Source organism: Galeopterus variegatus, unplaced genomic scaffold (assembly GCF_000696425.1).
Source record: "Galeopterus variegatus unplaced genomic scaffold, G_variegatus-3.0.2 Scaffold335, whole genome shotgun sequence".
Taxonomy (NCBI): domain Eukaryota; kingdom Metazoa; phylum Chordata; class Mammalia; order Dermoptera; family Cynocephalidae; genus Galeopterus; species Galeopterus variegatus.
Genome location: NW_007726446.1, coordinates 264213 through 291144, shown reverse-complemented (window position 1 = coordinate 291144; position 26932 = coordinate 264213). Strand labels below are relative to the sequence as shown.

Sequence of the window (26932 nt, the reverse complement as noted above, 5' to 3'; positions counted from 1 at the left end):
CAGTTGGTTAGAGCACAGCCTTATAATACTAAGGTCACTGATTCAGATCCCCATACTAGCCAGCCACAAAAAATAAAAAGAAAAATAATAAAGGAATATAGACATCAATTGTTTTTGTGCTATCTGTTCTGGGAAGAGTATGCTCTGATTTAAGATTTTTAGTTTGGTTCCTTAGACATAAATATCTCTTTTGTAGAACGAAGTAATTCTTTGAGCTAGACTGGTAGATAAAACCATCTGTTTTTATTATTATTGCTATAAACACCAAAATGATAAAGAGAAAAATGTAAATGGAACATTACTGCATTTTTACTATTACACAAAAAATATTACAATGAAACAATGGTGAAAGAATGGGGAAAAAAAGCAGAAATCAAGAAAAATAACTGCAGCCTGTTAGAATCTCACTAACTGATTCCCTCCCCTCCCCTTGCTGCTTTCTCTTGATAAACTCTTGCAGCTAGAGCACCAGGCAGGTTTTCCTCCCTCTTGGAGATTCTAAAACACTGCTAGGCCCAAGCTCACTTATAACGCTGTGATAAGCAACATAATACCAAGAATTGACATAAAAAGAAAAACAAGGAGCCCACTTCAGAGACACAAATTTCTTTCTGTTTCCCCATTGAGAAGGAAAATCACCACAAATAATTTTTAATCTTGTTCTCTGGCCCAATTCAGCAGCACCAAGAGCTACCACTGATCAAAGCCCAAATGGTATTGTGCATGTGGAAAGCTGAGATTGCAAGCTTTTGTCTGCACCTATTTTGAGAGCCTTGGTGGAAAAAAAAAAAAGGAGTAATAGTAGTTTAATAGCAATCCAAAGAGAGACAATGCAAAAGGAAAGCCAGAAATAACCACAAGAGCCCCTTTTGGTTTGGGCCTCTTCTTACCAAGGTGCCATGTCCAAGACCAGAAAGAGTGGAAGCAGCAACATCTCTCCCTGGGGCTTAGCAGATGCACGCCCCCAGTTACTTTAGCTGGGTTTTCAGTAAAAACCCACAGAATTTCTGTTCATGAATTGAAGAGAAAACTTATTCCATGTTTCTTATTCATTTGCACTTCAGTCATCAAAATATTGATTTTTAAGTTATTTGAAGTATAAAAACCAAAAAGAAACTTATAGAATATTCTTAATAAAGCTTAGATGAAGTTTATTCCTCCATCCCCCAGCTTTTCCTGAAGAGCAGGGAGAAGGATTTGGGTCAAACTAAAGAGATAAACTTAAATAAGTTAAGATTTTCAAACCATTCAGTTCAAAGCAAGATCCAAAATTGTCAAATATTTTTAACTATGTCTTGGTGACAGGTGGAATTACCCTGCATCTCTCTGGCAAATCAATTGCTAAATAAGGAGATTGGAGAAATAGAGATATGCAGAAAGAAACAAAAGAGAGAAATAAGGTGACCCACTTTAAGTGAAAGGGTTGGGTTAAAGGAATTAGACCAGCAACATGGCTAAAAAAGAAAAATGGACTTGAATAGCAGAATTGGGAGCTGACCAGTTAGCTCAGTTGGTTAGAGCACAGCCTTGTAACACCAAGGTCAAGGATTCAGTTCCCCATACCAGCCAGCCGCCAAGAAAAAAAAAAAAAAGAATAGCAGAAATGTTAATAAAATGCCAAACATGGAGAATGTGCAGGTATGGTAATAGAGGTTTCTCCAGAGATAGGTCATGTATTCTCAGGAAAGGTCCCTAAGTGGTTCTGATTTAATGACATAAAGCAATACTTGGAGTGCTGGAGGAGTTGAGCCCTTCCAAAATCTGATTGAGTTCTATGAGCTATTCATAGTTTTTTCAGGAAAATTGAGCCAAATCTTCACTGGCCCATTCTGAAATAACATGGAAAGGCATTCGACTGTCAGGAAAAAAAAGAAGAAGACACTATAGAAGGTGTTGTAAACTCAGATGGCTTTGGGGCCAGCCAGGTAACATAAAGGTGTGAAGTATCAGGAAAAGAGGATGGGGAGTGGTGGGGTTTACAGTAAACCAGAGAATGCACACCCCACTTTAAGGCATTCAGGTTAAAATTTACAAAAACAAACAAACAAACAAACAAAAAATCCCCACTGTGCCTTGCCAAGCATAGCACACCTTCGGAGCACTTCCTGTTTGTGACCTCCTATTTGTGATTTCCAGAGAAAAAGGGTGATCTAGACCCCAGATCAGTAACAGACACCCTTCTTTTGAAAATGAAAACTCTTATTCCCTCCTCCCCTAACTCTCTTCAAGTTCAAGCAACACTGCTGCTTGTTTGGTTCCCCTTCTCTTTTTCTCTTACTGCCTGGCCTCCTTGCTCCAGGTAAAGCTCCAGTTCTGTATTTCCTCGAAACATAGGATGAGTGAGAGATCCCAAAGGAGCCTGAAGTGCCCACAGCCTCCCTGCCTGGGAAATGGTGCTGGGCCCGGCGGATGAACTGTAACTGCAAACTCTACCACAAAATCCAGGCCAACTCATCCTCGCTTTTTCATCAAATGCAGGTGTTGACATTAAAAGCCATATTTTAAAAATCATAGCTTCTTCTTCAAGCAAAGTTCAGAGACCTTCAAACTTCAAAAGGCCGAGATTCCAATATTTTTTAAATGTTGAAAACCACTGATTTAGTCCAATTCTCTTATGTTACCATGACTGAAACTTAGGGATGCTAATTAATGGAGGGCAGAGACCAGAAACAAGTTTTAACTCCTTGTCCACAGTGCTCCTTTCCCCATGAGTATTCAATTAGTTTGAGGTCTATGTACCAATGTCTGGATCATAGAAAGATCTCCCTGAGCAGCTCAACCTTCAATCCAATATAAACATGTCAGAGTCTGCCCCAAGAGGATGGCTGAGGATTAGCAGGTGGTAAGGAGAGCTGCCACTAGACCAGGCTCCCAGGGCACAGGCGAGGGGACAGAGGGGCAGCTACAGAGGAGCAGAGCTTATCACTGTCTTCTTTTCCCCCTTCTGTGAATTCACCTTTCACGGTTCCCTGCAAGGCTGCCTCTGAATTTTTAATTTAATTTAATTTAATTTAATTTTTATCTTCATCAGATATTTATTTTGAAGCCAAAAAGAAACTTACTGTGGAATTACCTTAAGAAAGTCACATATTTAAACTCCTCATCATAAGAGGCAAATTTGCAAAATAAATACACACAAATTACTTGGCTGCCTCTGAATTTAATCAACTGTCACCTGCAGAAAAAATGTTGAGTGGCGGACAGAGGGTCCTTATATAACAGGTGATCAGTTCCAGGTTTGGAACCTTCTCTGGAATGCCCCTGAATACAGGACACGTATCCCAAACCTCTAATGACCCCACCTTTGTGGTCGCCAGGCTCACTGCGATCTTGAACGTGGGCACTTCCCCTGGTGCCCTCTGTGACAGCACGATGTGGATCACTGCTTTGGTCTGAAGCGTCCCCTGCGGAATGAAACAAGAGAGGAACTTCTCAAGGTTATGCTCCCGCACCTAGATGAATTACCAAACCCAGTGACACAACTCGGCTGGGGAAACCCACTCTTTTCTTTTGGTTTGGGCTCCAAGGTGATGGATCTCACCCACAGATTTGGTAATTATTTTTAAGATTTAATACAGTGTGGTGGAGAAACAGCACCATAGTAGAGAACTGAAGAATTAACAGTTGTCCTGGCTAGGTTCCCTGTAAACTGAACGACGTTGGGTTTCACGTCATTTTAGATAGCCTCATGTCTCTGGTCACATTCATCAAATAGGGGAACTCGGTGACAAGCAGAGGTCCTGAGTACAGCAGGCCAGGACTCTTGGTCTGACCACTGGATGGCTTTCTTATTGCCTCAGCTGCTACCACCAGGGAAGCAAACAGAGGGGCCAGGTCCCTGCCGGGAAGCTGCTCCCCCATCTCCTCCACCTCTCTGCCTGTCGGGAGTGCCCTTCCCTTCCTTTTATCTTGCAGCCCTGCCCACAGGCCATTGTGGGTGGACAGCCAACTTCCTCGTGCTGTCCGGGAGAAGACAGGCTGCACGCCGCATCCAGCTGAGGAATATCACACTGCAGCTTTTCATTGACCGGTGGGCTAGTCCATGTTGGATTCCCCAACATGGTAGCTCCAGTAGGAAAATACCATAGGAATTTTCCCGGCTGTCACCCCTCTTCTTCCATCCTCCATGACTTTAAAGTCATGAGAGGCTGAAGATGTTCTAGCACCTTCTACCTCAGGTATTTGGAGAAGGCAGGTGCTTTCAGTTAGACCCCTGGGCTTTAGATAGAGACCATACTAGCAGCAGGCCCTCCTTTCAAGTGACAGATTCATCCAGCTTTGCCCTGCCCGAGGCAGTCAATCCTAACTCTGTCCCCATCCCCTTCCTCCCTGGCCTGTGACTTAGACCTTGTTCTCATTCTACCTGCATTTCATTCTGGCTCTGGCTGTTGTAGTTCTGCCAGCAGTATTTCCAGATGTACCATATTAGAATACTTGGGGCCCCCGACCTTCCTCCTTTCTTATTTGCTGTAACGGGATTTTAAAAATCCTGTCCCTCTCCCTCCTTCTGGTTGACTCCCCTATCTCCAGGCATCCAACACCCAGCCTGGTACCACCCTTGTCTCCTATTCCTTTAAGGTAGCCCAGTAACTGTTCCCATGTTAAGTAATACCAGCTGCATGGAAGTACACCTAAAGATACTCAGTCTCTAGTCCCAACCCTCAAGGAGCTCTTATTCTAAGACAGAGAATAGGAATAAAAAGAATTAAAAGATATGAGAGCACCCTGAAGTTTTTAAGTGGGTGTATTGAATTCCCCCCAAACTCATGTCTACCCTGGAACCTCAGAGTGTGACCTTACTTGGAAAAAGGGACTTTGTAATTAAAAAACAAATATGAGGTCATACTAGATTAAGGTGGGACCTAAAGCCAATGACTGGTGTCCTTATAAGAAGGCCATGTGAAGATACAGAGAGATGCAGGGAGAAGCCATGTGACACTGGAAGCTGAGAGTGGATGATGGGTCTACAAGCCAAAGAGGGCCAGCAGTCTCCGGGAGCTGGGAGAGGGACACAGAACAGATCCTTGCTCAGAGCCTCCAGCAGAAACGACCTTACTGACACCTTGATTTTGGACTTCTAGCCTCCAGAACTGAGAGAATACATTTCTTTTGTTTTAAGCTACAAAGTTTGTGGTAATTTGCTATGGCAGCCCAGGAAAATAACATGAGAGTTGGGGGTGGTGTAACAGATATTAAGGATTCAAATTACTAGAAGAAAGAGAAGAAAAAGATCAGGTATATACGTTCAGCTTGATTTGGGTAGGGGGAAAGAAAAATTAGGAAGAAAAGAGGGAGAGCCCCATTATTTTTATTTAACAAACACAAATATACGGATTATTATGTTCCATGCATTGTTCTAAGCCCATTACAAAAATTAACTCATTTAATCATCATAGTAGTCCTCAAAGATAGAGACCATTATTATTTCCACTTTACAGCTGAGAAAATTGAGGCAAAAGGAGGTCAAATGACTTGTCCAGAGTCACATAGCTGGACAGTGGCAGAGCCAGGGTTCAAACCCAAGCAGTTTTGCCCTGAAGTCTGAATTCCTGGGTATGGTGTAGCCCCATTTATTTAAACATTTAAAAACATAATCCCTACTTTCTCTTTTTTTTTCCTTTATAAATGGAAGTAAAAATGCAGACTTTCCCACATTCTTTCACATGCCTGGCTCTCTGAGGATCCCACAGATCAGCTGCTGCAGGAGGAGGCTCTGGCCTGGCCTGGTGTTTGATGATTCACAGAGGTTAGACGTAGGCATTTCTTCAGCAGGGATACTGTCCTGGTTGATGATTTAGGCTGGTAAACTTTCCTGCCCTCATAATGGACCTGGCCAAGGGCACCCACTATACCTGGCAGAGAAGGTGCATACAGATGAGGCACAGAAGCACAGCCTTCCCCTCCTAACTGCTTCTGGCAGATTTCACAAGGAACCAGTGTGACTTCTGGCTGGAGTGACAGCTGGTCAGCAGCCATCTTATCAGAACATAAAGAGGCCAAATTGTGGGAGGTCTGTCAGGCAAAGCCACCAAAAGCAGCACCAGCACTGAGAAAGTTGAATTCTTTTCTTAAAGAGTAAGATATCATGGAAAGCATTTTTTCCCCTACAGTTGCATTGAAAATCCTGGCCTCTATCTCCAACACACATGGTCCAGTAATTTCAGGCCTATGAGAGCATTTTCCACCTCGATTCTCCCTACTTAATTCCAGTCATTATCCCTGTTAAACTCTGAGTTCAAAGAAACTCTGGCCTGGTAATTGCTTTCCCCAACTTGGAAGCTAAGGAGGGAGGTTTTCCCTTATCCTAGAAATCAGTTTCTTGCCTTCCCTGGAACACTGTTGTCTGGGGAACTCCCCTTCCTTCTGCATATCTAGGGACTGTCACTCCATTCTCTTCTGACTCCCATCAGCCTCCGACTGGATGTATTTCTTACACTCTATGCCCTGTTGGCTTCCAAAAAGGATTGGAGGTAGCTTCATAGACCGTTTGCTTCTTGTGGCTGTGTTCGTTGTACCTGTTTAGTACCCCTCTCAAGCCTGGGGCAGGGGTGTCAGTCCTGGTTCCATATGAGACTGTCTCCTCTTAATGAGAAAAAAACATTTTTATGTTGCTTTTGTGACCCCAAATGTACCTAGCAGAATGCTCTACACATACAGAATGTTAAGAAATGTCTGGGTGAAAGGACAACAGGTCAGAAGTTGAGAAGTCTTGGTTGCAGGACATTTCCCAGCCACCATCTGTAAAATGGGGTGAGATTCCATTTGCTTCTCGGAGTTACTATGATGATAATTATAGGAAATAAAGTTATAAGTATGGGAGGGAAAGCGCTTTGTATAAACTGCAGATTTCCATGCAAACGTGTAAGATGTCAGGAAAATAAGTAAGTCTGTCAGCTAATCAGGAGTCAACTCCCTCCTCCAGGACCATTTTTGCTCATGCAGTTCTCATCTCCTGTGAAAAAAGTTATTTACTTTCTTATAAATGTTTCTTAAAAAGATAAAGCTGCAAATGTTTGTAGCAGTTTTATTCAGAGTCACCAAGAGCTGGAAACAACGCAGGTGTCCTTCAGCTGGTGAGTGGATAGAACTGTGCTACCTCCCTACACCGGATTCCTGCTCAGCAGTGAAAAGGAGCGAACTACTGATAAACGCAGCAGTGCGGATGAATCTCAGAAGCATGACACCAAGGAGAGAAGCCAGACTCAAGTCTGCATACTGCATGACTCCATTTATACGACACTCTGGAAAAGGCAGAACTAGGAACAGAAAACCCATCAGTGGTCACCAGGGGCTGAGGGGGAGGGAGGTACAAAGGGGCACGAGGAAAGTTTCTGAAAATGCTCCTTTTCTCAGTTGTGGTGGTTAATTGATTGTATATGTTTGTCCAATTTTGTCAAACTGCTTGAATTTTACTGTATGTAAATTATACCTTAATAAAGTTGACTTTTAAGAAGTTACTAGAATTTTAAAAAATAAAAAATGTAAGGCCCCCCTCTCCTCAAACTGGACCTATTCCTGGAAAGCAGGATCCAATCTGCTTCTAACCCATTAGGAGGAAGGAGTCTGAAGGGGAGTCGAGCTGTTGACAAGGGACCCTTCACGACCATTTGCCTCATTGACCATAGCTGGTTTTGACACTAAGCACTTGGCTCAAAGTCTGTGAAATTAGCAGGCTCTGATTGCTCGTACATCTCAACCGTCACAACTTTATTGATGAGAATGGCTACCAGCTGTCACCCTTGCCTCCGCCTCCATACTTGGTGATTCAAACTTCATGGCCACAGCAAATCAAACCATGATCCTGCTATGGCTCATCGTGTTGGGGTTTAAACTCCTGGCCAAATGGCTGTCACTCAGTTGTTATGCTGCCAATCACCCGTCACTGTGGGTTAAACATGATAGGCACACCAAAATCTTCCAACTTTTCAGACATCTGAAAGGGGACTTGCTTTGCACACCAGCAGGCAGCAAACCTGGGTGATATTTAGCTCCTGGATTTTAGAATTTCTGGCTTTGCAGAAGGGGGGTGACTTTCTTTCTTTCAGAACAAGTTGCAAAAGGGTCTCAAGCCAGTGAGAGGGGGAAAATGGTGTCAGTAGCACATCACCTAAGTCATAACAATTTTGAGGTCCCTGAAAAATTTATCTGCACTAATGAATCAAGCTGTCAGCACAATGGAGCACAGCTCTTTAAAAAAGCAAAAACAAAACCACTTGCAATCTTTCACATGTTACTGCTGTATTCTAATTGTTCCCTGTCAAATAAACAAGACATAAATTAAAACTTGGAAAATTCTCTTTTTATAAAGATTTTATTGTAACTGTATTTGACATTTGACAGATAATATTCTTCTTCAAAAGCGAGAGAAATACTATCATCTTTTTGAAGTTACAGCATTACTACGCTCACCATAGCAGAGTATTTCACACACTGATTTTTTTTTTCCAGTGAAGTTCACATTTAGGAAAGGGGTACCTATAAGTGGCTGACATAGACTGAATACCTACCGTGTGCCAGGCGCTGTGCAGGATGCTTTGCATATATTACCTGCTGTCATCTTCACAACAGTCCTGAGATTAGACCTTAATGAGTCCCATTTTACAGCTCAAGAAACTAAGTAAGTAATTTTCATCAAACTATATGGCAAAGGATGGCACAGCCAGGAATTAAAGTCAATTGTTTTGATGCTAAACTCCGCATGCTTAGGATGGCATACTAAATCTTCCCAATGCTTTGATCAATTCCCTGTGCTGGCATGCCATACCCAAGATGGCAACCAACAGTAGAGCATGGTCCACTGGAAAGAGCATTGAGAGAAGACTCAGAGGAGAGTTCTGAAACCCATCCTTAAACTCACAACCCACAATGGGAGACAACTTATTTATACTTTCCTCGTTTCCGTTTCATCTGATAAGGGGGAAAGCAAAACCCGCTTTTCTATTCACAAGAGTCTTTGGAGGAAAGAAAGTCTCATCATTCTTATCATAGCACACTTAATTTTGTCCCTAAATGTTCCTTTACTATTATGTGGTTACAGGCTAAATAACTGATAAAAGTTATAAAATATGATAACACATTTTATGATTCTACATGGAAAAAATTGAAAAAACATTTAAAGAATAAAGGCAACTCGCGTACTCGAGTATATTATCGATCATCATGATGTTGCCCCTACTCAGCACTGAGGTGGTAAAGATACCGTTTCCGGCACAGCCTCTTTGCAGCCAGATTCTGGAGCTCTATATGAAGTTCATAATGGAGAACATTGATTCCAAACTGAACAGGCTCTGATCACTGGCTTCCTATGAAGTTTTAATCTTCAGTCCTGGTATCAACTGCTGCACCAAAGTTTCATGTTAATCACATTCACGTGTCATGTCAATACAACATCAGGCACAAGAAGACCTTAAGCCCACACTGATTTTGCAGCTTCCTCTCTGTGTATTAGAAAAACAGTACTCTGCCCTCTGGCTTGTTTAATCTTAACATGGGCAATAATTTTATTCCACAGCAAAAGACATTCCTCTGCATTCCAAGCTATGCCATGGCAAGAATTTTATTGTTTGTGCGAAAGAGAGATTTGGCAGAGCTCGTTTCTTGACGGAAACCTTGAAGCCACAGGCCAGGTCTTCTCTCCGCTGTAAACCACTTGCTCCAAGCCATGCTTCCAGAAGCTCTCATGTGCCCTGACCATGCTCACAGACAAAGTGCGTTCTTGCAAAGTAAATCATGATGCTTGCCCATCCAAACATTTTCCCTTCCAAAATACTAAACCCACGAGTACTTCAAAAAGTTTGTGGAAAAATAGAATTAAAAGATAACACAAATCTTTCCACAAACTTTTCCAAGTACCCTCGTATAGCTGTCAGAAATCTGCCCCAGCTTTTTACTTACAGAGAAGTAGAGAAACCAACACAGCATGACAGTGGACTGAGCAGAAGCCCTGGCCTAAGCCTGAAGGTCACCCTGTCTTCTGTTAAACAAAGGTTTAGAAGACAAGGGAGCTAGTTTGCAGTTCAGTGCTCATCTCAAGCCAAGGTACACCAGGTAGCTCTTTCCTCAAGAGCTACCTTTGCTATTGTGTGAATATGGCCTAAAACACCAGGAAAGGGGGGCAGCTGGCTCCTGCTCTGTGGCTAGGAAGAGTTTGGAACTTGTCTCCTCTCACACCTGTGCTTCCTCTGAGAAGGACTCTCACTTTGAGGAACTAAGCTTTTGTGTGAAATAACCAGGGATCTCTCCAAGAAACAGAAACAGAGGGAATGAAGAAAAAGTGCAACAGATATAGAACAACAAATAGAGACACAGAAACGAGTGAGAGAGAGCATGCTTGCTTTCTTTCTGTTTGTTCCAAGTGGACCTTTTCTCTCCACAGTGCTTTCATTTGAAAGTACCTCCTGCATGAGAAATATCTACTGTGATCATTTTTACTTTCAAGAAGCATGGATCATTTCAATACATATTCTTGGCTGTTTTTTTTTTTTTTTTTCCTTTTTGTCCTTTTTTACTGACCGGTAACGGGATTGCAACCCTTGGTGTTGTGCCCGCATCTCGCTCAGCCAGTGAGCGGGAACCAGTCTCCACATGGGATCTGAACTCTCAGCGGGAGCGCGGCGCACTCTCCAGTGCGCCACTGGGCCGGCCCCTTGGCTGTGTTTTGTAATAATTTTTACTCTTTGTATTATTTTAGATTTTTTAGAACTCCTTTCCAATGAGTGTTGACATAATATAGAGTATCTGATTTATTAAAAAAGCATCCCTTTGAGGGACAGCTTTTAGACAGATATTTTAGAGCCCTCTGTGTTGGAGCTGGAGAATTTGAAGTCAATCCCAAATTAAATCCCATGGTTTACCATGGTAGCCCCAGCATGAAGTAGGTGCTAAACAAATAGTAGTTGAGTAAATGAGTAAAAGAAAGGAATATCCTGATTTAAAATATAGTTGTCCTGTACACCTAGGGATATTTCTGGGAATCTAGATCCAGGAAATTGTTGCAACCACCTAGTCACTTCCAACCCACCAACAATGCCAAAGGAAGCAGCCTTTTAAAGTTAGAAAAGGCTAGCAGAAAGCCTTATCCTGAAAGAGGTTTAAAAGTTCAGGCAGTCTTTAATACTTAGTTCTGTTACAATGTAGGGTCAGGCTGTCTGGATGCAATGCTTCCTTTCCCTTCTACAAGCAGCATTTGAAGCAACTTTGTTCTGAAGGTGTCACATGAGGTACCCTATGGTTCCCAGCCATGGCCAGTTTAAAAGGCCCCTTCGGCCTTGGCAGTGTCACTGGTGATGCCCTGAAAAGCACTCTCCCCAAAGTGCATCAGAGGAGGAAGGGCCATCATTGTTAAGGTTATTGTTATCTTCTGATAGCATTTGTGTTGTTGGCAGGACCAAGGAGAGGAGTATGTAGGAAGCTGATCAGACAACAGAGAGAAAGAGAAGACAACTTCCCCAGCACTGAAGCAATCAGACGAACACCTGCTGTATACCAGTGGGCTCTTCCTGCTCCTCTGTGTGCATGTGTGTTTTGGGGGGTGGCGGGTGACCTGCTGGAAGGACCGGCTCCTCCTGGGAGACACGCTTTGAAATTCTGTTCCCAGCCCCTGAGGCTCTGCTGTCACCTACTCAGAGTGCACTTCCCCTCTGAGACTGGGAGGCCACCACTTTGCTCTCATTTAAAACACAGATCCTGAATTAGAGGGGCAATTTTAAAGCCAGTGCTTTCAAACAGTTAAAGAATGAGACACCACAGATCTTTTAATAATTCCCTGCAGGTTGTTTGTTTTGATAGTATTTACTGAGAAATGTATGCATTTTTTAGTTGAATAAATCTAGATAGGGCCACCTTCTGAAATTTAAGAGTTAAGTTTAAAAAACAATAGGTTAGTAATAGAATAACATAAAACTGTTAGCTTTTACTTATAATACTCCATCTGCCTGAATGTAATATGTGCAATCTTATTTTTCTGATTACAAAAAGTACATATTTTTAATCCTTTGGCGTTTAAAAGAGTATGTTTTCCTATGGCAAGAGCTACCTATCAGAATTAGCCAATAATAAAAACAACGAAACATGCCACTTCTCACCAAGGTGACATTCAAAGTTGTTTCTCCCCCCCCACCAAAAGGAAACTGAGGAACAATAAGTTAGCTCTGGGTCCCACACGCCCCTCTCCCCTGCCTCCCCACATCTGTAAAGGCCCTTTATTGCTTGTGCAATGTAATACGCATAGGAAATGTATCCTCTTGTAACTAGGGTATTTTTTTTTTCTGTTTGTTTTCTCTTCCAGCATTTGATCACTGGCTGGTGAACTATTTGGGCCCACAGAGATCTCTAGACCACCAGCTCATGTATTTGAAAGGCATCTGTTTATTTTGAAAATGCAAATGTGGCCTACCTCAAAGACTGACAGGCAAGAAATGACCCACTGAGCAAGGGGAGAGGTTTCCAATCTGGAGCCCTGTCCCTCCCTTAATCACACCAAGATCACTCACTGTCAGAAACACTTAAACCAGCTCCTGGAATCTGAGCGAAGGGGCTGCAATTAACATGAGCAGGCTCATCTCTCAAGAATTAGCCAGGCAGATCATTTCTCGCCCAGTTTAAAGTAATGATGAGGTCGTTCACAAAATGACTCAGAGCCTTTGAAATGGTGGCTCCTAGACTGAGGGCTGCCTGGAGGAGGGCCTGATAACAGGGACACCAGCTTCTAGCAGCGGCCACCCAGTCCTTATGAGGAGAGAGCCCGGGAAGGTTAATACCCCGACTTTGATCTCTGTCAAGGCATACCAGCAAGAATTAATTTACATTTCAGATGAAAAAGGTTGACAGCATGAAAAGGCATCTTGTTTCTGGTATGTGAATGTGCCGTAATAGATCGGGAATTCTGAAAGGAAGTTCTGAGGAAGCTAAAGGGATAAGCCGCGCGGCCGCTTTTATTGGGAAAGAGATGAAAGAAAAACAAATTTCAATATGCGCAGCTCTGTAGCAACATGTAGGCCAAATGCTTCCTAAATTTCAAGGGCTGCTCTTTTAAAAATATATAACATATCTTAGCAACACCACTAAAAAAAAAAAAATACTATGGGCCAGAACTAGAAATACAAACAAATGCATTCCACAGAACCTAAGTTTCAAATGAAATGATTTGTTGAAAAATGAGTTAGAGGATAGCCTTAGAAAACAACCGTAAATGGTTGTGCTAAGGTAACATCCCTAAGCCACTTCCCACAGGCTTCAAAAGTAAGGGGACCATTGTGTCTGACTCTTATTCTGCTTGGAAATGTCCTAGTGGCACTAAAAGCAGCTTGTAATGAGAAGATTATGCTTTGGGAAGATCACAACCCCAAACGGAAAAGTTACAGTGAGTTGCTTTGCCTTTTAGATAAACATAACCATGCCTTTGAATCTAAAGATAACGAAAACATTCTCAAGTAAAAGTAAACTGCCCATAAAATTGCAAACATAGTCACCCTATTTGTGCATCTTTACCACCAGCATAAAACCAGCTTGTCAATTCCTGTCCTTGGTGTTAGCTTTAGGGCAGAGACTCTGTCCCCTTTTGCTCTAGCAGCCACTCTACTTCCAAGAGGGCAGAGGTGGTGTTAGTGCCACCTCCAGGCACACCTAAGCCCTGCAGACTCAGTTGATGGAAGTTCTGACACCATTTGATAGGTGGGAAAGCTTTGCCTGCAAGGCTAAGGAAGGGGTGCTTGCAAAGCCAAAAGAAAAAAAGGGAGCACCGTACAGTGCTCCACTGAAAAGATGCGATCACTACTGTCCTTGTATCATGATGATGAAGCTGACCCATCTCTGTTTTTATGCAGTGTCCACATGGTGGTAACAGAGTGCAAAACAGGGAGCCCTCTAGAGGTGATTCTCAGATAGGGAAAATTTATGATTCCTGTACTGGTATACTGGACTCAGTGGATCAACAATACGCATGCTCGAAGTTTATATTTTAAAACACATGTTGGGCTTTGGGCTAAGCTCCAAGATCAGAAAACAGTCCAGTATCCTCTTTTAACATGAGACAGTGTGTGTGTGCACGCGTGGGAAGGCGGGCAAGTACAGAGCAAATGATGCACTTTGGGTTGTCTTTTCTAAGCTGCAACAAGAATTGCATCCCTGTTCCTGACTCTTTGAAGTTGCAGGGCTTAGAATTCCTGGGGGATGGCGTTAAAAGTTACACATTTGCATTTAAATGGCACCCCTTCCTCCCAAACATTTTAGTTTTGAATGAAGATGTCAGGCCTCTACAGCAGCCTGAGAGAGTTCCAAGAAGTGTCCCTGGAGCCAGGTTCTAGGCAGGGACCTCCTTAAAGAAGTTGCAGCTGTTTTATTTAAGAATTTGCTTCAAGCTTGGCAGTATCTGAAACCTATCTCTCTTTCCTGCTGCTGAGTTCCCTGGCTTGGTTACTTCTCTCTCATTCCATCTCCAATTTCTTGTACTCCCAGAGCTCTTGGTGTGCTCATGAGCCTGTTTCTTCCAGAGCTTCAGTTAGGACTGTGCAGCTTCAAATGAGGGAGGAAGCCCAGCCTGGCAGCCATGGTGGACACTGCCATTTGCAGAAGAGCAGAGTGACCTGAGAGCCAGGGAGTGGATGGATGAGCCAGTAACCAGAGCTCATAGCTCTCAGGCTGCCGAGGGCAAGGTGAGCCATAAGAACTTCCCTGTGCTCACCCTATGGGGTCCGGAGAACCATGCTAGCCACATACAGGCCTGCATTTAGGAAACTTAGTTTGCTGGGAAAGTCCCTGAGTTATTCCTCCTCTGCAATGCTGAGACAGGTCTGGCATATATCAGAGAATTCTAAGGTTGGAAGGCACCTTTCAGACCTTTTTCAAGCAGTTCTCTCATTTCACAGATGAGGGACATGTGACTCCAAGAGGGAAAGACTTCAGTTGGCAGTACACCTAATTGACTCTGTCCCAGCTGCCCGTGTTCAAATGCCAGCTCTGCCACAGACGAGCTGTGTGACTGTGGGCAAGTTACTTCACTTCTCTTGTGCCTCAGGTTCCTCCTTTATAAAGTCGGGAATGTGCTTACCCAGAGCATCCTTAGCCAAGTATGGCACACAGCAAATGGAACGCTGTTAGCCTCATTGTAATGACACAGGATTGTGTCAGAACAAGCGCTAGGACCCCCCACTAGAGCCTTGACTCATTCTAGTGTTTCTGAATTACTAACGTTTCAGCTTCTCTAAACTCATAAGAACTTAATTGCAGAATATTTTCAAGCGGACACTGTAAAAATGATGTTTTAATTACCTGCTTGAATACGAACAGCAGACTCACTCCTTCTGTTGCTTATTTTCTTAAATTTCCTCCAAGTATCATATCCTCTCCAGGCTGAAAATATAAAACCATGTGCTAGGAATGACATTAATTTAAGAACATGCCAGAGAATTGATATAAGCTGTTTCCCCTCCAATCTATTACCCCCTCCTGCTCCCCCCTGCTTTCTCACTGAGGAGAATGAGCAGAGATACGTGAGCTGTGGCAGGGAACAGGAGCCTCTCTGTACCCAGGGCTTGGCTTCCAAGATGCTTCTGAGGTGTTGTTTCAGTTCAGACAGTGAATTTCTAGAATACTCTGGATTCCACTAATGAATCACTTGGAACCCACAGGTGAGGTGGTTCCCTGACACTCCAATCCATCGAAGAAAACCTGTCATTGGGACTTGGGGATACTATGGGGGAGGGGGGACTTGGAGGAATGGTGGGAAGGAATATTAGAAAAGCCTGGCTCTTCCACTATTTTTTATTTGGGAGAAAGATACGAACTTGAAAGTCAAAGGAGAGAACGATAAAGAGGGGAGTCAAGGGGAATACTAAGTAGCACAACAGTAGCATTCGCTGAAGGTAAACTCTGTGCCAAGAAGTATGCTAGGGAGGGGAAACGTGCAATGGGGGAGGAAAAGGCAAGGATGACGGTGAAGAGGAGGAGAGAAAGGAGGAAGGGGCTCGTCCATAGCACAGGAGCTCAACTGCTGTTTGTAACACAAATGACATACATGTGCACAAAGAGGCGCCAACCAGGCTGGGCACATCAGGGAGCCTAGCCATTTGTTCCTTTGGTTCACAAGGTCTATCTGGGCTAGAAAAGCCTTCTGGCAGTGGCATTAGTCATTCTGATGCTGGAAACCTGGTCATGGGCTAAACTGATATTAACCCAGTCACTCTGGGAGATGCAGTATGTATCTGTGTGATTGGGCCACTCACGCTGCCTCTGTCCTGCCACTGGTCACAGTGGTTGTGATGACCTGTTTGCTTCTCTGTGAGGTCAGGGACCATGGCCATCTTGCTCATGGCTATTCCCTAGCACCTAGCACAGGGCCTGACCCGTAGTAGGCACACAGTAAATATCTGCTAAAGCAAGAAAGAAGGAAAGAAAGAAAGAAGAGGAGGGAGGGAGGGAGAAGCAAAGGGAAGACACCACTGAGAAAAGCACCGGGTGAGCACCTGCAGTACTTAATGAAAGGCCGAGGCTCAGGGCGGTATTCATGAGAACCATCCGTTACCTGACTGGATGGCAGTGGCTGCCTTCTCTCTCTTCTCTCTGACTCTTCTGTATCTCCTGGCTCCAAGCCACCCCTTGGTATATGCCTGCAGCACAACCACTCTGCCTATGACTTCTCGCAGTAACAAATTTAATTGCTCGACATGGTAATATTTGAGAAAAACCTGAAATGAGACACTTGTTTTAGCATCACATATGCGCTCCCCAACAGAAATTTTCTGTACTCCAGCACATTATTCATGTAAATAGTAAAGCCATTAATTTACAGCGATTTGATTTACGCTTATATTACTGACTTCTTGGAGGCAAATACAATTCCTCTTCTAAGGCTGAGCTGCTCCTCGATTATTGACGTAAACTGATGATGAGGTTAACAGGGCTTAGGCTATCCCAGATGATCTCCAGGCCCATCTCATGTCAGCCAAGAGTCCCATTTTCTCAGCCTGAGCTCTACTCTCTTTCCCCACAGCCTCTGATGGATGTGCTAACCAAGAGGACTGACCCACACCAACAGCGGAAGTTCAGAGAGGACCTGGATCATCCACATGATCTAATTTCTGCTGAGGAACAGCAGTGTTGCCATCAACTCTCAAGCTTTGTAGGATAGTCAGGATGGACCATAAAAATCCAGGATCCTGCAGGGATGTGATGTTCTACCAAATGAAAAGCTACACCCAATCAGGGCACGCAGTATATAACATGAATCTAATGAAAAAATGGACAAAACTCTAAAAGAAATTCATCACTGCCATTAATATGATTTGTGTATTTAAATGTGGTACTGAAATAATCAGATTGATAAAAGGGATATCTTAAAATGACCTCAAAAATCTTATTCTAGAAATACTAAATAGCTCTCAAATTGCACACAGAACAGGAGGCAAAACTTCCTTCTTTGGTCTCTAAGATCCCTGGATTTCTGACTCAAGACCAGAAAAGATCATTGGGGAATTGTCTGCTAAGCTACACAAGTTACAGAGCCATTCTTGCAGGTGATGTCACTGACAAGAGACAAAGGCACACAGAAAGAACTGCAAGTGACAATTTGAACAATAAAGAAAGAACTACCTTTGTTTTTCCTAGTACCCAGTGATCTAATCTGGACTTTTCCAAGATAGCGACACAGCTCTCTTTGCTAGCAAGAGGTGTTTGATGTGCTCTGAATGCCAAGTAATAATACCTACAAAATAAAAGAGTAAAATGAAGCATTTTTAGTGATCATTTGATTCAGTACAGTGGCATTGCTGTGGACCCGCTGACAGACCTTGCTTTTCAATAGTTAATATTTCCTGAGCACCAATAATAACATACAAGGTAGCAAGAGATACATGGTTTATACTTATTAACTTGGCTCTTACCTACTTTCATATTTTCTGCTACGCATATTTCCCTTTTAATGTTGCTTTGTAATTCATGTTCAATGCATATTTGGTGTCTTTTGCATGCACAATCAAAATATCTAATCATTTTAGAAAGCTGAAATTTAGACAGCTTCCCTAGTCAAAATCATAATTCTTAATATTAGTATTACTATTATAAAAATAATATAAATCCCATTGTACATATTTTGATTTCGCTTTGTAAAGTCTCATTTGAAGCAGTCTGTAGACAGCAGAAGTAATGAGCATCACCTTACACTACTGATGCTTTCTGGAGAGTGGATTGTCTTACTCAAGGTAAAGAGGAGGGTGTTTTCTTAATACAATCACAAATACCATGTTTGTTTTTAAAAATTATTTTAGTGAACTTCTAAACTTTCAGATGAAAGAGTTTCTGGATAGATTCAAAGAACAGCACAGTAGGGGAGGAAAACTATACTGGCTGAGGCCCCTATAACAAAAGACAGAGTAACAAGAGAAAAGCATACAAATTTATTTAATGTAAGTGACATAGGAGGCTTCGTAAGGAAATGAAGACCCAAAGAAACAGTTAAACTTGCGTCTTTTTATGTGAGGTTTGATGAAGAGGTGGATAGTCATGGAGAAATAGGATTGGACAAAGAGCACGATCTAATGGTTATCAACTGGGGGAGCTTAACAAGGCCTATTCGTTCGGGTTCTTCTCTGGGTCTCGGGGTCTTCAGAGATAAGGATGATCCTCTTTTTCTCAGATATAGGGAGGGCACCTCTCATGTGAGAGTTCTATGACCTGTTTTAGGGCAGAGGGGCAAGAGAAGGTGGGGGTGACCTTGCTGCCTCGGCTGTTTCCTCAAATGCCATGGTGCCAGATTTGGGGGTAGCATGTCCTGAACCCTATCACTATCAAAAGAGGTTTTTTCCTCCCCTTCCCTTTATTTTCCCTGTTTTTAAAAAATAAAACTTGTTGAATATATTACCCATCTAGAAAATCTTACCTTAGTTTGTTCTTTAGAAAACTTTAAAGGATCTTTTCTCTGCTTTTTGTCGTTATCTGCAATTAAATTCACCCCCTTGGAAGCTTAAACATAAACTTAATTTCCTTGTCAAAGAAGTTTCCTGCCATTTTTCAGACAAGGCTAATCTGTTATTTTGAAATTGCTTTTTTTTTTGGCAGCTGACTGGTATGGAGATCCAAACCCTTGGCCTTGGTGTTATCAGCACTGCTTTCCAAACAACTGAGCTAATTAGCCAGCCCTGAAATTACTCTTAAATATAGATCTGTTTTTACTTTTTTTAAAGAAAGTTACCAAAATATGAAATATGTACCTCCCTCCTGCCAAATATACCCATATTCTTTGTTTATGAAAAAAATAAACATTCCCAATCAGCACTTGAGTCATTTTTCTTCATGCTACAAGATTGTTTTACAGGTTAGGATACAATGCTGGGTTTGCTAGAAACGTCTCCATTCAGAGATCCTGGGACTCCACGGCTCTCAGTCTGTTTCCATGTTTGGGGAGGAAGAACGGTGCTCTCTGAACCTGAACAGCAGCCAGGACCAGATGATGCTAGATTATTTGGTCAAGCTCAGGAACCTGCTCACAGAAAAAGTCTTCTGGAGCTAAGTGGGAAGAGAGACAAGTCAGGAGTCGAGCTGAGGCCTCTCTGGGCAGTTCATGGCATCAGCACAGATTCTTCAGCCCCAGTTTCTCCAGGACTGCAGTTTCAATAATGGTTTCTGCCTTGGCTTTGACCACAGCAAAAAGATTGTGTCCTGGAGTACATGAGGATGCGGTAAGAATAGATGGCAAATTTATACCAGACAAGTGTCTTGGGAAAGCTGAAGTACAGATGATTTAAGGAGTAAAAGTCAGTGATAAAAATGAAGATTTTCTATACTTTTAGGCCCAGCCATTCGCAATATGGGCTCCCTTGGCTTAAACAGCCTAGGCTGCTCGTGGTGAATACTCAGTGCCATTGGTGGTGAAGTATTTAGAGAGAACTTAATGACTGACCAGCAATGTGTGAAATATAAGAGGAATGCAAGATATATTCTGGTTCCCCAGCCAAAGATTATACTAATTTTTCAGGTATCTGGGGGTGTTTCTTAGCAACTGCTAATTTCTAAATGGGCAGAATGTATCCTGAACTAACATAAATATTAAAACTTAACTTTGATTTTAGTCCATTGACCCAAATCTTTTAATTTATTATGATGATAATAGTCATATCTGGCTTAGTTAAGAAAAAGATGGGTAACAGTATTACAAAGAGGTGGTTTCAAAAAATATTGAGGAAACACATAGTGATGTATCTAAGGTAATCAAGTCAGAGAAAGAAAACGTGTTTCCTCCATGGAGTATCATTGAATTCTAGCATGTACCATGGTGAAAAAAGCACTTTGACTAAATTCGTGTGTATTTCAATGTAACGGCTAAACTGAAAGGAACCAGGCCAAGAGATCTGCCAGCACTGGGAGTCTTTTGGGGGAGGTCCTTTCTACCCCAGATTAGCTTAATGAATTAAATGAGATGGAGATATGCAACAGCAAAATAATAAGTGTAAAGGTCTGTCTTGAAGGTCTGAACACTTGGGGGCATTGCAAAAAAAAACCCAAACAGTATTTCCCTGAGCTGCCTCTTGAAGGTGGAATTTATCTCATAGATTAGAGTCTGAGCACTGTGTTAAAAGTCAGAAGATCTTTGTCTCTAACATGAGTAAGTCACTTACCTCTTTGTACCTGAATTCCTACAGGTGGGGAAGGAACCAGGTAAGTGGTTCTTAACTCTTTTTGGAGGGAAGGGATGGCAAGGCTCATGACTATGAAAATCTGATAAAAAGCTGCACACATTCTGTCTCGGAAAATGTTCTTTGCACAATACATTGCATACCACATCAAGGGGTCCACATTGCTGCTGATGGCCCTCTAAGGACCTAAGAGCCCTTCCTGCTCCAGATCTATGGATGGTGATAAATTTCCCAAAGTCTCATTTTATTAAAATATATAAGCTATTAAAATAGTAAATACCCAGTTGAAAAAATCTCTATTCAAAAATGCTGTTTAGTTTTCTAAAATGTTTTGTCATATGGAATGCAGACTCTTCAAGGAAGAGTTTTAAAATATAACAGGCAAATCAGTTTGTGAAATATTAGTAAAAGCAATAGGAAACTAGAGATAAAACCATAAACTGGAAGGATCTGTAAGATTCTGGGCTATTTGCTTTCTATTGCTGTATAGCGAATTACCTCAAAATGTAATGCCTTTTAAAAACATACATTTATCATCTCACAGTTTCTGAGAGTCAAAAATTCGGGAGCAGCTTATCTGGGCAGTTCTGGCTCAGGGTCTCTCATGAGATTACAGTCCAGCTGGCAGCCATGGCTGTAGTCATCTGAAGGCTTGACTGGCACTGGAAGATCCATTTCCAAGACTACTCACTCGCATGGGCGTTGGTAAGAAGCCTCAGCTCCTTGCTACGTGGGCCTCTCCAGAGGACTGCTTGAGTATCTTTAAGGCATAGAAGATTGCTTCCCTCAGAACAAGGAATCCCAGGGAGAGACAGAGAGCAAGGAGGAATTCATAATGCCTTTAATGACCTTGGCTTAGAAGTGACACACTATCTCTTCTTCCAAGTTCTTCTATTCCTTAGATCTAAGTCACTAAAGCCCAGATTACTTTCTTTTTTTTTTTTTTGTCTTTTTTCCGTGTCCGGCAATGGATCGCAACCCTCAGTGTTGCCCCCGTACCGGACCGGGGACCGGCAACGGTTTTTCCGTGTCCGGCAACGGATCGCAACCCTCAGTGTTGCCCCCGCACCGGGCCGGGGACCGGCAACGGGATTGCAACCCTCAGCGTCGCCCCCATGCCTCGCTCAGCCAGTGAGCGGGAACCGGTCCATATGTGGGATCTGAACCCTCGGGCGGGAGCGCCGCTGCGCTTCCCAAGCGGCGCACTATCCAGTGCGCCACCGGGCCGGCCCCCCAGATTACTTTCAATGATAGAAGAATTAAGTTTCATCTCTTGAATGGAGAAGTATCAAATAATTTGTAGGAATTTTTTTTTCTTTTTTTGCTGGCTGTGCGTTATGGGGGATCAGAACACTTGACCTTGGTGTGACAACACTGTGCTCTAACCAGCTGAGCTAACCAGCCAGCTCTCTGTGGAACTACTTTTAGACTACCACAAAGGATTTCTCTAGATCACCAAGTCTTCTCTCTACCGATGAAGAAGGCCACTCTCAATGTTATGAAATAACTTGCTCAAAATGACAAAAGGTAAATAAAAAGGCTAAAATTATTGTTCAAGTATCCTGACTTTCAGGTCGCTGATTTTTTTATTTTTTAAAGAACTGATATGAATCCAGCTAATGAAGTTTAATTTTTGATGCAAGGGAAAGAAACAAAAAAGAGTAAAGTTAAATGCTACTTCTCACCAGAAAAGAAAAGACTGATAAATTTGCCTGCAAAAAGTAAAAATTTTTCTACATGAAAAAATTTGAAAATTTGGGAAGACTTGGTCTCTTTTAGCTTCATTGTCTGTTTAAATACAATGATTTTTCCATATTATACTTTATTACACTTTCTATAAAAAGGCCCCAACAAAATGCTATTGTTTGGAATGTAGGTGCATCCCTCACCAAAATCAATGGTGGTGAATTGCTTGGCTGACGCTCAAAGCTTATTTAACCTATTTAACTTGAAGAATATTACCATTGAGGCAGAAGGGAGCTTTTATTTCTCATATTCTCTTTTCTTCAGTGCAAATGGAGAAAGTCTTTGGTAAGACAGATAGAGAAACAGAGTTTTCATTAAATGCACTAGAGTTGTCCTACATGACCTGGTCCATCTCAGCAAGAAGAAGCTTTATGGTCTTGTTCATGGTTCCATTCAGAAGAGTGTGAAGGATATAAGTCTAAGAAACTGTAAAGACCAAACATTGTCCTTCCAGGATGGAGCCAGGAACAAAGAACATTAGGTCCCCAAGAACTTTCTAAGCTTTTCCACAGAGAGAGCATGTCCTTAAAGAGAGGGCAGAGAGGAAGAAAAGGCTGAGAGGACCATGGAGGAGTGAAGGGGGAAGGTGCCCCTGGACTCTATTCAAGATAGGCTCATATTGATTGAAAGTCAACTTAATTGCAAAGGAAAAGAAATGTTTAGAAATTTTGGAATCTTTTTGTGTTTCTGATTAGCCATCAGTGAGGTTATTTTCCTTCTCGAAAAGAGATAGACCTGAGCTCTTCCAGCCACAATGTGGGCAGAACTGAAGTTACACTTAACTGATCAGCCTTTAGACCCTACCACCATGTGTTGGAAAATATAACCACCTCAGCTAGAATTGGTAGGACAGAGTACTAGTAAAGAGCTAAAGAGAGAGAGAAACCTGGAGATGTGTGGAGGGTCTCCTCAAGAACATGCAGAGTACTGATTGGCATATGCATAGAAGAAAACTATCGAAGGCTGGGTAAAGAACTATCTGAAAGGATTAGAAACAATAGTGTCTAGTGCTAACACAGGGCTGGCAAAGTGCCTGTTTCTACCAGCCAGACCAGTTAACCTCATAATTCATAGGAAAATGGATAATACTCAGAAGGATCTTGCTTCAGTAGTAAGGAAATATTAGTCATAAACACTCCTTTCGTCCCATTTAACAAATCTTAAAAGTAAGAACTAAAAGGATAAAATTGTTTCCAAGAATTTAACTGCATCCCAGAGCAAAGTACAAATATATTTATAGGGATACAAAAATATCTAGCTCTTAAAAAGATAAAATTGGCAATATTTGGCATCTAGTCAAGATTACCAGACATGCAAGGAAATAGGACCCAACTTCAAGTCACCTTGATACTGTAGTTGGAGCCCATGGAGGGGAGGGGGTAAAAAAGAAGGGTATAGAAAAAATATCTGAAAAAATAATGGTTAAAAAGTTTCCAAATTTGATGAAAACTATAACCCAACAGATCTAAGAGCCTCAATAAGCTCCAAGCACAAGAAAACTTGAAGATAACTACACCACAGGGCATCAAATCATATTTCTCAAAACCAGTGATAAAGAGAAAATCTTAAAAGCAACGAAAGAAAAAATACATTACGTACAGAGGGACAAAGATGCATATGACAGCAGAATTCTCAACAGAAACAGTTCAAGTGAGAAGAAGTAGAGCAAAATCTTTAAAGTACTGAAAAGAAAAATTCTATGCCCAGAGATCTTTCAAAAATAAAGGCAAAATAAAGCACACAAAAGCTGAAAGAATTCATCACCAGAAGGCTTGCATTATAAGAAATGTTAAAGGAAGTCCTTCATGCAAAAGAAAAATAACACCAGATGGAAATATGCATCTACATAAAGGAACGAAGAGTACCTTATGGGAACTATGCTGGTAAATATATATGATGTTTTTCTTATTGTTTAAATATCTTAAAAATATACATGACTGCTTGAACAAAAATAATGATAACGTATGGTGGAGTTTATAACATATAGATAAGTGAAATGTATGACAATAGCATAAAGGTCAGGAGAAAGGAAATTGAAGTAGCAGACTATTGTAAGATTCTTAAACTATATGTGGAGTGGTCTAATATCACTTGAAAGAAGGCTAGGATAAGTTAAGGATGTATACTATAAGTCATAAAGCAGCCCCTAAAAGCACAGAGCTACAGCTAACAGGTCCACAGAAGATAAAATGAAATTATACAAAATAATAAATCTAGAAGAAGAAGTGGGGGAGGAGAAGGAAGAGGAAAAGGGGGAAGAGGAGGAAGAGGAAACAGAGAACAGATGAGACTAATAGGAAGCAAATAGAAAATGATAAATTGGACCTACCCATATGAATAATATTAAATGTAAATGGTTGAAACACCCCAATTTAAAGGCGGAAATTTTCAGACTAGATAAAAACGCAAAATGCAACAGTGTGCTGCTTACACAAAAATGCACAAATATAAAAACACAAATAAGCTAAAAGTAAAAGATATACCATGCTAACACTAATCAAATGAAAACTGGACTGCCCCTATTAATATCAGACAAAGTAAATTTCGGAGCAAAAACAAAAACAAAGAAATGAAAAACTACCAGGGATGAAGAAGATTATTTATAATGATAAAGAGGTCAATATTTCAAGAGGCCCTAAAATCCTAAACATGTTTGCACCTAATAACAGAGCTTGAAAACACAGAAGCTAAAACTGATAGTACTGCAAGGAGAAATAGACAAATCCACAGTTATAGTCAGAGATTTTATTATTTTTTTCCCGATAACTGATAGAACAGGTAGGCATAAAAGTCATCAAGGAAATAGATTGCTTGAACAACATGACTTCAGCCTCTACCATAAGAAATTAGAAAAAGAAGAGAAAATTAAACCCAAAGTAAGCAGAAGAAAAGAAATAACAAAGATCAAAGTGGAAATCAGTGAAATAGAAAACAGGGAAATAACCAATGAGACCAAAATCTGGTTCTTTGAGAAAGTTAATGAAATTGGTAAACTTCTAACCATACAGACAGGAAAAAGAAAAAAAAAAAAGACAAATTATTCATACCAGGTATGAGATTGGTGATATTAAAAGGATAATAAGGGAATATTATGAATAACTTAATGATATATTAACAAACTAAAGAGAAAAAACATATGATCTTAATAAATGAGGAAAAGCATTTTACAAAATCCAGCACCCAATCCTTATGAAAAATAAAAAAATAAAAAACTCTCAACAAGCTCAAATTAGGAGGGAAACTCTTCAACCTGATAAAATATCTATGAAAAACCCTCAACTGACATTTAATGGTGAATGTCTGAATGTTATCCCCCTAAGATTAGGAACAAGTAAACTATGTCCATTCTCACCACTTCTACTCAATATTGTAGCAGAGGGCCTAGCTAGTGCAATAAGACAAGAGAAGGAAATAAAAAGCATATGTATTTTAAAGGAATAAGAGGAATTGTCTTAATTTTAGGATGACACAATTATCTATGAAGAAAATCCAGTGTAATCCACAAAAAAGCTACCAGAACTAATAAGTGAGTTTAGCAAGGTTGTAGGATAAAGATCAATATATAAAACTTATTGAATTTCTACATATTGGCAGCAAACAATTGGAAATTGGAGTTGAAAAAACAATATCATTTATAATAGCATTTAAAAATGTGAAATACCTAGGGATAAATCTGACAATATGCAAATGTGCAAGACCTGTACACTGAAAACTACAAAATGTTAGCTGAGAAAAATTAAAGACCTAAATAAACGGAAAGAGATACCATGTTTATAGATCACAAGAACTAATATTGTTAATATTTGGGTAAAGCAGATTATTCTCTATGATGCGAGTGGGCCTCATCCAATCAGTTGAAGGCCTTAAGAGAAAAGACTGAGGTCCCCAGAGGAGGAAGGAATTCTGTCTAGACTGTCTTTGGAGTCAAGAGGGCAGCATGAACTCCTGCTGGAATTTCTAGACTGCCAGTCTGCCATGCAGATTTCTGACTTGCCTGTCCCCACCATTGTGTGAGCCACCAATTCCTTAAAATAAGTCTCTCTCTCCATCTCTCTCTCTACACATGCGCGCACACACAGACGCACGGTTGGTTCTGTTTCTCTGGAGAACCTTGATTAATTAATACAGCTCCAATCCCCTTTTGCTATCATTTTGATACACTGAATGGAGACAGAGCCAACCTTGGTGATAAACTTTCTATCACTAGAGGTAGAGGCAAGTCCTGGGCAAAACCATGAGATGGTAGAAGGTTGTTTTTTAGTAACTTCCTTCCCGCTCTATCATTTCATCTCCCTTGTTCACTGACTGCCCAAGTTCTCCACAGACGTTGCGGCTTCCGTAATGCACACTGAGGTTCTAGGATACCCCAATCTAGCTGTTCCTCCTTATGTTCACAAACAGATCTTTCCTGTTCTGTGTCAAAATTCTGCATGCCAGGGCATTCCCACGGGGGGTGGGGGGAGGTCTGTGCGAGGGACTGACTGGCTCCTCTAATAAACATTTAGATCCTGAAAAAAATTTAGAGTCATTGGTAAGAATTCTTTCTTTGTACAGAGTTAGCC

The 26932-nt window shown here is 41.5% G+C and overlaps 1 protein-coding gene across 2 annotated transcripts in view; it reads right to left on the bottom strand.

Moving 5' to 3' along the window:
* MYO3B (myosin IIIB) overlaps positions 1-26932 on the bottom strand; it is a 393995-nt gene that overhangs the window by 113993 nt on the left and 253070 nt on the right. The window contains exons 25-28 of one of the 2 annotated variants that reach the window (XM_008567646.1): positions 17587-17698; positions 16520-16682; positions 15268-15348; positions 3303-3404 (exon numbers count right to left, since the gene is read on the bottom strand). In XM_008567646.1, the coding sequence (XP_008565868.1) occupies positions 3303-3404; positions 15268-15348; positions 16520-16682; positions 17587-17698 (458 nt within the window). The remainder of the gene's footprint in view (positions 1-3302; positions 3405-15267; positions 15349-16519; positions 16683-17586; positions 17699-26932) is intronic. The other variant, XM_008567647.1, reaches the window with a different exon arrangement.